Genomic DNA, 14,373 nt, shown 5'->3' on the forward strand with positions numbered 1-14,373 from the left:
TATTTATAATTTGAAGTTCTGCAATGACTGCATACAGTCTGCCTTTATGATATACAGGTTGACGTATACTCGAAACTCGAAAAATGAGTAGGTATTGTTCGTTAAATTATTCTGCAAATCTTATGCAGGCATTAAATTCGACTTATAATATATTATTAATCATTAAAAGTTCTCTGTGATATCATAACTTATATTAAATAGACAAAAAATTAAATAATATAGGTGTACTCCTTATTAAAAGAGTGGCATTTTTAGTTCGGATAATTTAATTCTAGTCTAAGTATGAATATCAAGTTTTATTTAAAATTGTTTGTTTCTATAACTTTTCAAAACTATGTTATTTTCGTAAAAATGATCCTATAAAAAGTAATTCGATTTTTTTCAAAGGCCAATTTCGTTTCTAATAGTTTTGCTGTATCTCTTATTTTTTTCGAAAAAAAAAACGCAGATTCATACAAGAAAAGCTTGATTTTTGCTTTCATTTTCTGTCTAAAGTATTTGGCTTTCGAATAAATGTTTAATACAAAATATGATGTCAATTTTATGAGGATTTATTTTCTACTTTAAATGAATAATAGGCATTGATTGAACCTAAACGAATAAATTAAATTTATTGTCCGAGTTTGAACATAATTTTTATTGAAGGTATTTTCGTCGAAAGGATTTATACCAAGGCAAAAAAAATCCTATAAAAAAACACACGCTACAAGAAATTATTTGATATAACTGTTAAAGTATACCTAGTCATATCATTTTTAGTTATGATTCTTATATTACAGAAATTAATTCTTATTTTACACACAAAAAATTAGGGAAAAAAGTTACTTATGGTTCCATTCCGTATATTCATTTGAAGAATTTGATTCTTTTGTAAATAACACAAGTGGCATTTTATTAAATTTAATTTGATTTTGTGAAGTTTTTCATATATTGGATCCATGTTCGAAACATGCATCTAGACCTATAAAAAATTTGTCAAAAGAAATTCCCGATAAGGAAACATTTCAAGGGAGTACTGGTCTTAATTCGATACAATTCGAACTTTTACATGCTGATATTTTATTATCACATATTTTTGAAAAAATAAATTAATTTTAATAGTTATAATGAGCTGGTATAGTACAATTTGGATTGGAGTGTACATACGTATTGGCGAGGATCATAGTAGGTGTAGAGAACAGGTAAATTGATCATGGCGCTATTTTATAAAATTTTCAATAAATCATTCGTTTTGTTAAAAATATAACTGATTTTCTATTATTTTCCATGTAAATGGTAAATTAAAAGTCAAATTAAAATTATTAAAAATTATAAATTAATTAAACTTGTTACATTAGAAATTGTGAAAATAAGAGACTACGTAAATACATAATATTTTTTAAATGTTAATTAACATCATTACTTATTTTAGTATTAAATTTTCAATGTAGAACATATATACAATCCATAGACTTATATGTCCATCCATACAATTGTAAAAGTAGTGTGTCGTTACATGGTAACTCCTTCAAATAAAACTCATGCACGAAGCGAATATACATGCATACATTTTTCTGAATGCGCTATTACTCATGAATTTAAAGTGATATTGTGTATTATTTACAATTGTTGTGTAAATGTAACCTAAATTTTGACAATATTAAATTTATATATGGGTTAAGAATAAATAACCCCACTATGATTTAAAGGTATGGGTAATCTCAATCCCTTCATCCCAGAGAAATGTTTTCCAATTTTTAACTTCGTGACTGGAAAGATTTTATTTTCACTTAGAGAATTGAAATAGAAAAAAATATGAAACCGGTTCGAGCTGCGGACAATAAAAAAAAAAAACTCTTTTTAAATGTAAACGTATGATCCGAAGGAATCTGCCGCTTTAAATTATTATATTTACCGTTCCAAAACGCCATACTTCCGCAGCGTCCCTATCAAAATATTAACGTTCGCCTTCTTGGTTTTCTGTGCAGGTAAAATAAATTTGTAACAGTAGTCGTGTTAATTAACGCCATTTCAAAAATGTTAGAAACTCTTAATTTGTGTTGTACCTTCATTTTGAATGAAACATTTACAATAAAATTTAAATTAATAAAATAAAATTAATTAAAATTTAAATTTAAACATTTACATGACGGAAGAATTTCTGTTTCGAAGGTATTTTTGGAAAAAAATTATAAATCCCTTTCTAAAAAAACATTTGCAATAATGTAAGCGGTGACGAAAAAACTAGAAGAAATTTCTATCGTAAGGATAAAATGTTCCAAAAGGAGCAAATTAAACAGGAAAGTAGGGACAGTTTTTTTTATAATGAAAGTTTCTGTCAATAATTTTTGACCGCTACTAATCTTCACTTTTGACAACCAGAAAAAATTTATTCTGCGAGCTTCAATGCCGCTGCAAATTACTAATCACAGTACCTATAAACATTTTATAAAAAAGTTTTCACATTCAAAGATATTTTTCTTTAAGAAAAAATTGTAATCAAATTTGAATGGAGTTATATTGCTCCAGCATAAAATGAATGGAATCATTATAGACTCTTCATCTACTCCTGGACAATTTATTTTACTAGAAAGAAATAATTTCTTCAGATTTTTGCGTTACCTGCAGTATTACTTACGGTCCAAAACGTTTAAAAATTTTCACATATTCTAAGTATTATTATATATTGAAATTTATAATAATACTTAGGATTTATGTACTAGAAACTAATAGTACGAGAAACTTTTCCAAGTCATTTTTTACCTAAGAAAGTTCGTTTCTAAAATTTTCAAAATTAGGAACTTTGATTGGATTAATAAAAAGGCATAAATATTTTTCTTAATTAGGTTTGTCAATCTGGTTGGGACAAAATATTGCTCTTCATTTATTATGCGATTACGATTCGTAATTCCATTTGTCAAAGTTTTGTTATATCTTAACGTAAATGGATTGCTTTATTTGGAACAAATTAATTTCATTCGTATCCCGGCAACAATCTTTTTAATTGAAGGATATGTAAGAAACTTTTTTTTTTTTTCCAAAATTTTATTTTATTGAGTTTTGTTAATCTTTGCAATGAATCTCACCTACTGGATATGTGGAAAAAATTTATATTTTATCTTACTATACCTTATCATGTTTTGTATTATCCGAGCAAATAATTTGTCAGTTTTTGAAGTGATCATTTTCAAGATGACACAAAAATATTTACGGTCGACAGAAAGTCGGAACATATTTAAAAAATTGGAATGTGATTTGGAAATAAATTTTATTTTAGATCAGTATGACAAATAAATGTTTATGCAACATCAAACCATGAAGGCAATTAATCAGAGGGCATTAATTTCAGCATGGTTTTTATTTGTAAGTTGCTATTTTTTATATTATTACTACCATGTTATTGTTCACTTTACTAAAATTGAAGACGTTTCTGCAAATTATACCACATTTTTTAAAAATTAGCCACTTCCATAAACATAAACATTTTCAGTAATATTTTAAGAACTAGCGGACAGTTCAAATATCCTGCTTAGAACAAAGCTAACTAATACCTAATTTAAGTGTTATTACTATAACATTGCATATGATGAGAACACTTAGAATTTGTTTAGAACTTTATCTAACTCTTATTACTTTCTTTGAAACTCACACTTATGCTATAGCAGCGTGACCGATCAATTTTCAGCTTTTCGTGGACAATTTTTATATTCAAAGATTATTCTCCTTATCTTTACCCTCCCCAAATAAAACATTATGAAAATGAAAACTTTTATGAAAACATCTTTTATATGTTTTTAATTATTATTCTGCCCATTTTTAGTCATATAAGGTTATACATTTAAAACGGAGGTGACTGGTATATACATCATTTTTAAAGAAAATGCAGCGGGGAATGTTCTGGACTGATTTTCTATGACCGAGTACTCTCAAAAATTTTTGTACGCAACAATAGGTTAGGATTTCCTAGGACTTTTTGCATTTGATGTTACTTTTAAAACCACAGAAAACATTTTTAAACAATTAGGAAAATTAAAAAAATTCCTAGAATCGATTCCTAGATTTTATAGAAATATTTCGTATTTTTCTCATATTTTTTAATTTTGATTTTTTAAATTTATATTGAAAATTTTCGGTCAGCTGTAAGTGCAGAGAATAGACCTTTTCATCATGTCATATGCGCAAGTGCAGAATTTATTTTTTCGTACTGACAGCAATAAGTAGGACTAAGATAGAAGATTTTTGTTATGCATTTTATCACATTGGTTATAAATCATTTAGTACGAAACAAATGTGAATCGTGATTTTAAAATGAAAAGCCCTATACATAGGTATTTAGTATTTATTTAACACATAAATAAATAAAAATGGCAGTAGAGGATCTAGTACATGTATATACGAATGTGATGCGGATTCGATTGGAAAGATTATAACTTATTTGTTCGATAATTTACACTTTTCTCGTCTTTTCTTTTTTTTTTTTTGGAAAATAATATTTTGAAATATTAGATATATACATCGGTATATTCTCAAATTAAAATATTCACTACAGCAGATATATGCACTGTGCAGAGATTCATCGACTGTTCGTAATTAAATTGCAGTTTACACAAGTATAGAAAATTATTTTATGTTTTAGGTAAGGTCATTATTATTTTTGATAGTACAAGTTATATTTACAGCAGTCAAAATATTGAAATCACTGAGAGAGGATGATTTTGGAACTGAATTCTATCTTTATTCGGTCTTGAAATATGAAATAAAAGGTAAATTGAGAGCTTACGAGAACATCAATGCAAAAATATAACTTGGAACTTAGATTTAATTTTTCCATAAAGTGAGGTTTGAACAATTTGACAAATATGATTGTTTTGTAGGCTTGATAAAAGCAAGAGGAGTAACATTCAGAGTTTTTGATCTTGCAATGATCATCGTTCTTCTCATCGGCTTAATACAAGTATGCATTATTTATTAATATTTTGCCGTTTAACCGATAACATTTTCCAAACGTAAGTGGTACTAATGCACCGAATACACGAGCCCAGTGTATGAAGCATAGTAAAAGCCAGTATTCCACCGTAAAGCATATAAATACCCCAAAAGTCTGTATTACCTATTCAGCCTGGACTTTAATTATTAATTTAAAAAACATAATATAATTTGGAAAATTTCATTTTTTCATGCTGTCTGGGGAAATTAAATACCTTATACAGTTTTTAGAATTAAGACAGTTATAGCTGATCCATGTGGATAAACGTTAGGATTTGTTTTTGATGTAATTATCTAATTTTCGTTTAAATGCATTAAAGCAAATAAAGAAAATGCTACTGGTCTCTTTGACATATTGTTTTGTGTACATGGTATATGGGTTTATAACTGGAATACATAAATCGTATAATTGTTTTAAAAAACACGAAATAATTTTGGGCTCTATACTTCTATCATCTTCAATTATTATATCAGGTGAGATAAATTTGTTAATCTTTGCAATATTAAATAACATGAGAATTACAAAAAAAATCTATAAATCCATTCTAGGAATCTTTGCATTTCAATATATAGATAATTACTACGCAAGCTCTTTAATTTCATTTGAAATTTCGTACTAGTGATGAGCGAGACCAAGACCAATACCAATACCAAGACTGGATTAAGCTACCTTTGTTTAGATCTTTATCTTACTCATTGGTTTTGGTCATGCAAGTCTTGCTAGGTCTTGCATATGTCTAAGAGCAAGATCAAAATACAACACTATGTTAAGTATGCTATACAGAAGCAGTTAATAACAAAAGAACCAAGATTAATAGGAAGACACACAGAGCAAATTTCAAACCTATAAGTGTCAAGTTAGCCTTGTTTAGTCCTTGGTACTAATAACTAATTCGAACTATTTAGAATAAGTAAACTAATAGCTAGTCGAATATGAGCTAGCTTCTCCATAATAATCACCCTGTGAGCCAAAAATGTATATTGATATAATATCTATTTAGAAATTTCGATACCAAAAAAATTAAAGTAATCCAAAAATTTTTAATTTTATTTATCAACTGAAATCATCCATTTGTGCGTCTTCTGTGAAAAATTCATATTGATTCTCTGAACGACTTAGAGAAATTAACTATCAAAGGGCGATTAATTAATAAATATAATTTTAAATTTTTGTTATCATTTTCATTTCAACTCTTTAACGTATTTCGACATCGTTAATTGAAAATGAAAAATAAATTTGAATTATTTATCAATTAATCACCCTTTTGTACGACTTTTGTGAAAAATTCATACTAAAAAACCAACATTTATTACGACTTCTTCATGTACCACCATGTAAAAAGGGCAGTTTTTAATCATTAATTTCTCGTAAACCGTACAGAGAATCCTTTTGAAATTTATACGCATTAATGCTCATTAATTGACACACAAAATTTCAGTTTTTTGGTAACGTTTGGTATCGAAACTTCTTAACGTAGGTACCATTTATTAACTGATAATGGATAAACATTTTAAATAACTTTTAAAGTCGATTCCGGTGCCTAATAAGTCATACATTCGAAAGCCTTTGAGTCTGCTAGTATTGAAAGGTAGTCACTGTATATTAGTTATAGTGATATTTAAAATTTATTAAAATTTTTTTTTTATATTATATTTTTCCTTTTAGTTTTGGTCCTTCTATCTATAAGCTTCATTTATGATTCTGTATTAGAACTAACGCACGATAAAAACAAAAATAGTACTATAACAAAGCATTAAATATATTATAAAAATTCTATTTTGTATTGGTGATATTCATTTAAATTTGGATGCTGAATATACTCTCATCATCTCAGCGTGTGGCTCATTGAACTTGATTTTGTATATAAAACGAAATAAATTCATCATATACGAACGTAAAATTTGAATATTTGAATTATTTGATGTAAAAAGTATTCTAAATGTAAATATAAATAAAACATTTTACGCTGTCATATACCTTACCTATCTAATTCCAATGAAATTAAATTTTACCCTAATTTATGCCATGGAGATAATGCACCCGAAGATATTCAGTATATTAAAATTAGACTATTAAAATATTATGCTACCATCCTCTAACAAGCGAAATATTTTGCATGTATCGCAATTATACACGGGGTTCAAAAAGTAACCAGAACGATCAATTTCCTTATTCCAAGGTTAACTAGAGATTTTTTAATGGAAATATATAGTCATTATGGTCTCTAAAAGTCAAATCACAAGTCAAATGTTTTATTGGCAAATCAAATTTTGATACGAAAAAACAATTTTGGGCTAAACTTTCAGTCCGTTTTCACCCAAACTCTACGGTTTACGGAAAAATTTTTCGAAGAAAAAATGTTACTTTTTTAATCAATGACAACCTTCTAAATTAAAATGTTTATCTATCGATTACCAGATAGGAGAAGAGTGAGCTTTTCGTTCAGCTTGAAAACCTAGATCAAGTATAAGGTGTGCGTAAAATGTGCTCCTATACACCAAACATTTTTCGCTTAAAGCATTTTTATCGATTTTCAAGAATATGTCACCCTTTATGCAATCCATAGAATTAATTATATGTCAATCCATACAATTATATGAATAAAGTAGTGTATCCTTACCATGGCAACACCTCCGATATTACACATGCGCGGCGCGAATAGTTCCGATTCAAAAACTTCTAATAGTTACGACAAAAAATGGCTTGGCCATTTTTGTACAATTTAAAAGGGAAATCACTATATAAGACGTTTTTTGTCTAAAAATACGCTAATGATTGATAGAAAATAATTGGAAAGTATAATGAAGCTAGCCTACGTACAGATCCAGCCATTAAAAAACTTCTCATTTATCTAACCTTTTTGATGATACTTAATTTTTTATTTTTTTCGTTGGTAATCATTTTTAACTTGATGTTATTATATTTAATACGATTTACATAATGAATACCATCTGTATTGGCTCTGGCTAATGGACGTAATATCCAAAGTCGGAATACTTCTCGAATAAATTTATACGGAAAAATGTGAATGAAATGAAATGGTTGCACTAACCTTTTGAACGCCTACTCCGGTAATAATCTTCAAAGTTCTTCTGGTTTCACCCACGTAATTTGGATAAAAGGATGGATAATTATAGGATATTATAGTGAACTAGTTTGAAGTAGTAACTTGATGAGTAAACCGTTTACCGAACGTTAATTATACGTACGAACTAATAACACATATAGAAGATGAGGACGCACTGTCCTTGGTATACAGATGCACTATCTGATTACACTACTGTTGTACAGCACAAAAATGAGGGACACACTGTCCGCTTTAAATTCACTACGAGAACGAACTGTTCACGCTGACTGACTCTCGATAAGTATCAAATTGCGCAAAGGGCAATTACTCAAATTAAAAGGAGACAGAATATCTCCGTTCAAAACAAAAAAAAAATAGATTTAATTCTCTTTAAACAAAATTTGTGTAAACACCAAAAACCAGAGTCGGATTTGAAGATAAGTTCAAAGTCCGAATTCCGGCGTAAACATTCCCCCCACCTTAAAACACTGTTTTAAAATTAAGTAAAAAAAAGAACTCTGCAACTTAATAATAAAAAAAAAAAAAAACAAATAAATAAATAAACTGGTAGATTCAAATTTAGGATCATACGTCCTTAACACTTATTGAGCCGTATGATTCCGTTTGTGAAATCTTTAAAGAATTATTGAGATGGTAGGGGGCACAGCTTCACCACTGGTCTTTTATATACTCCATTCTTGGTTTTGACCGTGGCGACGCGAATAATGTTATCATTTCCCGGAAATACCTCTTGTATTACACCGGTAAGCCATTGAAGTGGCGGTAAATTATCGTTTTTAATTAAAACTAAAGTACCCGGAGTTACAGGACAGGTTGGAGTATTCCATTTTTGTCGCGTTTGTAACTCGCCTAAATATTCTTGGTGCCATCGTTTCCAATACGATTGGACCAAACTATCAAGCAATTCCTTTCTTTGTAGCTTATTTAGTGGCTTATCAAGTACATTATATGCGGGTAAACTTTGTAAAGGGGTTAACGTTAAAAAATGAGCCGGGGTTAACGGCAAACCCTCGGCCGCATCTGAAGATTGCCAGACTAATGGGCGTGAATTTAACAAGGCTTCAATTTGTATAAGCACGGTTGAAAATTCCTCATATGATAAAATTTGATCCCCAATAACTCTAGTTAAGTGAGTCTTAACTGATTTTATCATACTCTCCCAAGCTCCTCCGAAATGGCTCCCAGTGGGTGGATTCAATCGCCAAATGATACGTCGACAAGACAACTCTGAATTTATAGCTGATTGGTAGAGATTAGATTGAACAAATTCATACAACTCATTTAAATATCGTTTAGCACCAATAAAATTTGTACCTGAGTCAGAATAAATTGTAGAACACGGCCCACGTCTAGATAGAAAACGCTTGAACGCAGCTAAAAAAACATCCGTACTTAAATCTGATGCCAATTCTAAATGAACCGCTCGGGTTGTCAAACATGTAAAAAGACAGATGTAAGCCTTTTGGGATCGTACTCCACGATGCCTACTTAACGTTATATAGAATGGACCACCATAATCGACACCGGTATAAGTAAATGCCTTAGCTTGAGATACTCTGACACTGGGTAAATCAGCCATAATTGGTGCGTGTGAACGCGGTTTAGTTTTAAAACAAGTATTACACTTTTGTACACGAAAACGGACCGTTCCTCTCGCGGCTAAAATCCAATATTTTTGACGCAATATGGACAATAATAAATGAGGTCCGGCATGTAAATTGAATCGATGATTATAATCGATTAATAAATCAACAAAATGATCTCTTTTGGGGAGTAGCATGGGATGTTGTTGGTCGTAAGCAATCACCGCATTGACTAAACGACCTCCTACCCGAATAATGTTATCCTGTATGAAAGGATTCAGAAAGCGTATTTTCGGAGAACACAGTTTGTCATTCTTCAATAAACGAAACTCTTCTCGAAAATGAACACGTTGAACACTAGAAATTAAGTAATTCTCGGCTTTGGTTAAATCTGTAGCTATAATATTTTCCCGTTTTGGCAATATTCTAGCGAATCGCAACACAAATACGGTTGATCGTATTAATTTTAACCAAGAACCGCAACGATGAATTAATGAATAAAGAGGATGCTCTTCCTCTTCGAAAACGGGTAACGAAATTGTCTTAGCCTCACAGACAACTTCTTGCTCAATATTTTTTGTAAAGGGTTTTAGAGGCCACTCTGACCTATCACGCGAACACCATGATGGTCCACTCAACCATAACGGATGTTCAAGAAATTCTTTCGGTGATAATCCTCGAGACGCACAATCCGCTGGATTATCGCTACTAGAAATATGATACCACGACGACACATCAATTAACGATTGAATTTTTGATACACGGTTAGCTACAAAAGTCTTCCACTTATGGGGGGAACCATTGATCCAATTAAGCACTACCATTGAATCGGAAAACGCAAACACATTAGTAATATTCACTCGATTCGAATATTGGGCAATAACACACTTCAAAAGTTTTGCTAATAATAATGTCGCACATAACTCTAAACGAGGGATAGTTAAAATTGTTTTAACTGGAGCCACTTTGGATTTAGCACATAATATATGAAGTTGTATGTGACGGTCCGGATCTATAATCCTGGAATATATAACTGCGGCATATGCTTTGGACGATGCATCGCAAAATGCCAACAATTCTAGCGAAGAACCTGTTTTAAATCCAATATGACGTGGAATTTTTATTTGACTTAAGTCGTTTAACTCATTTTGAAAGACTTTCCAAATATTTTGTAAATAATTTGGAATAGGTTCATCCCACTCAAGTTTGAGTAGCCACAATTCTTGAATTAGTAATTTCATATGTAAAGATACCGGAACAAGCAAGCCTAAAGGGTCCCAGATACGCATTACAGTTTTCAAAATATTTCTTTTTGTACATTCTAAATTTTCAACACTAATAGAAAAGCTTAGAACGTCGCTATTTGCTTGCCACTGCAAGCCAAGCACCTTCAAAAACTCCGTAGGGAACTCCAAAATTTGATTTGAACGAGCATGATCAGGAATTTCATCAGATAACTCACGTAAATTAGTCGCCCATTTTACTAGTTCCATGCCTCCTGCTCGGAATAAACCGACTAATTCACGATAAATGTTATGCGCGATCGACTTTTCGGCCACAGAACAAATTATGTCATCGATATAGATATCACGTAATATTATCTCGGACGCTAAAGGAAATTTTTTCGCTTCATCGTCAGCTAATTGGCGTAAAGTGCGTAAAGCTAAGTAGGGAGAACTCTTAACCCCAAAGGCAACCGTGGTTAATTGGCAAATTTGAATAGGTTCTTCATCAGAAAACCTCCACAAAATACATTGATATTTTTGATGAGGAGGACACAATTCAATTTGTCTATACATCTGTTTCACATCTGATGTCATAGCAAATTGAAATAAACGAAAATTAAGTAGAATGTCAAAAATATCAGTTTGTAATTTCGGACCGGTATATAAAGCATCGTTTAAAGATATTCCATTATCGGTTTTCGCGGACGCATCGAAAACCACTCGTAATGGTGTAGAACTGGAGCTAGCCTTAAAAACCCCGTGATGAGGAATAAAGTAGCCACATGATTTAGGATGTAGACCACTTATGGTCTTCAGATGACCTTGGTCGAAATAGTCACGTATAACTTCCATATATTGTTTTTTAAACAAAGGCATAGAGGCGAATCGTTTTTCTAAGTTTTGGAATCGTCTTAAAGCAGAAGTATAAGAGTCTCCTAAATCAGAAAAAATCTTTTTAAATGGTAAAGCTACCTCATATCGACCACTTACGTCTCGCTTAACAGACGCCGCAAATAATTTTTCGCACTCTAAATCGTCTGCGTTTAACACGGTACCGTTTGGCACTTCCTCTATATCCCAAAATTGTTGGATGAGTTGATCCATATTAAGGGGAGAGTTAACACAACAATAAGATTGAATAATGTTATTAGTGACTTCAGCTTTCGCTTTACCCATAATAATGAAACCTAACGTCGAATCAAGGGCGACTGGCGAATCCGGACCTGTGATTCGAAGTCCCTTCAGAATGTAGGGCACTAACTCGGCGCCTATCATTCCATCAATCTCACTCGGTCGATAAAATTCATCATCTGCCAAACGCAAATTTTTAAATGTATCACACACTTCACTATCAATCACACAGGTTGGCAACTGATCCGTAATTTTATCAACTATTAAAACATCCATCGTGTATTTATTGTGAATATCATATTTACTATAAAATTTTAATTGAGCTTGTCCGTTGACGCGTTTTTCGGAAACACCAATTCCTGACACGGTCAGACACGCTCGATTCACTGGTAACTTGAGTCTTTGACAACACCTCTGAGTTATGAAATTGCATTGACTTGCACTGTCAATCAAAAATCTAAATAAAAAATTTTCTCCAAAATGAGATACAACATGTACTTGAGCTGTAGCCAATAATACAGTATATTTCGATTGCACTAATTCTGATGTCGAACACAAACTCACCGGAGGAGATGGCTTGGATTCAACTGACACACTCGATGTGGAGGGATTACCTTTTAAAACTTCTGAATTATCTTTACCATTGGCATCTGACTTATGATGAAAATGTAAAAGCGTATGATGGCGTTTTGAACATTTACGACAGCTCGAGTTTGAACTACAATTCTTTACACCGTGATTGGAATGCAAACAGTTGAAACATAAATTATGTGCTTTAACCACATGGACTCGTTCCGTAGGCGTTAAAGACATAAATTTATGACACTTGAATAATTTGTGATTTCCCTTACATTTTGGACAAATTAATTTCTCATACGTATTATTACTCATAACATCGGATGAATTTGAATCGGCACTAATAGCAAACGAATGCATCACCGCCTTAGAATTTGCTTGCTTACTGGAATTAGCTGAACCACTAGTTCGACTCAGTATTTTCGCTTGGGTTTTGATAAAAACGGAAAGTTCATTGTAAGTGGGAATGACCCCTTTAGCCAATGACTGTTCAAATAACTTCTGTGTATGCACATCTAATTTTTGTAAGGCAATTGTCATTAAAATAAAATCGGATAACTCTCCCACCTTTACTTCCTTTAAAGCGTTAACGGCACTATCAAATTTTTCAACAAATAAGTTTAAATTTTGACCACTTTCCACTAAAAAAGGTTTGAATTTCAAAATTTGATCCAAATACATAAAGGCTATCTGCCGTGAATCTTCATATTTATCAATTAATGAATCCCACATAATTGAATAATTTTCAGGTGTAGGAGGTACCCCACTACATAAAGCGAGTGCATTGTGAGTTAAACTTCCTAATAAATAATGTAATTTGGAAATACTATCCAATTTTATGTTTTCATGCACCAATGATTTGAAAGTAGCATAAAATATAGGCCATCTTAACGGGTTGCCATCAAACGATGGAATCGTAATTTTAGGTAGCCTAGGAGAGACTATATCCCCAATCGATTTCACCGATTCATTTACTTGCTCGGATTTTTTCACCTTAAGAGAATCAGCTACGGATTTAATGTGACAAAACAATTCATCTATCACGTTTAATTCTTGACAATTTGGCTCAAATTCAGGATCTATCTCTAAATTTATTAAATTTATATCATCAACTAGGAGCTTAAACTCATTACAGGTCTCGTTCAAAGTCGAATATCTGATAAGAAAATCATTCACAATTGTCTCATCTGCAATGTTTTGACTTTTATCAAATAATAGCTGTACTCGTTTGAAAAGGGTTTGCTTTTTCGAAGTTAAAACCTTTAATTTTGATTTTAATTTAGCTTCAGCCATTATTGTCAATAATCAGTGACAGCAGGTGTACGTAAACAAGAAATACACAAATAGACTAAATAGTATTTTGTAAACAAACGATTAAATGGTTGATTTGAAATAAATATTATAAGAATAAACAAAGATTTGAAATAAATATTTCGTACACAAAGATCAACACTTTGATTATCATGTAAACAAACAAGGTAAACAATACGTACTCAATAAGTGTGTGTTAACTTAAATACAAGTAACCCAGTTTTAAATAACCATTTACTTTACTTCGAAATAAATATTGTAAAAAGTATTTATTCCATCAAAAACTCAATAATGTCCAAATCTACAGAAAAATGATAATGATAATAATACTCAAAAAATATAAACAATAAACACCGACTTGAATCCGTCGAAAATTTTGAAATAGTGAAACAAAAATATCTGTTTATTCACTCAATAAAGCAGTGTTTTAAGTAACTACTGCGCATATCATTGGTATGTAATGTTGTCTCACTCTCACGTTGTAGACATGCG

The 14,373-nt window shown here is 31.1% G+C and overlaps 1 protein-coding gene across 1 annotated transcript; it reads right to left on the reverse strand.

The window, feature by feature from the left end:
* Positions 1-7,181: 7,181 nt before the first annotated feature.
* On the reverse strand, positions 7,182-13,863 carry LOC123292742. Its single transcript, XM_044873456.1, has 2 exons — positions 8,782-13,863; positions 7,182-7,190 (listed from the first exon to the last, which is right to left on the reverse strand). Exons 1-2 carry the CDS (start codon positions 13,861-13,863, stop codon positions 7,182-7,184), a joined length of 5,091 nt encoding a protein of 1,696 aa, XP_044729391.1.
* Positions 13,864-14,373: the final 510 nt, after the last annotated feature.

The sequence above is a fragment of the Chrysoperla carnea genome, chromosome 2 (assembly GCF_905475395.1).
Source record: "Chrysoperla carnea chromosome 2, inChrCarn1.1, whole genome shotgun sequence".
Classification (NCBI taxonomy): domain Eukaryota; kingdom Metazoa; phylum Arthropoda; class Insecta; order Neuroptera; family Chrysopidae; genus Chrysoperla; species Chrysoperla carnea.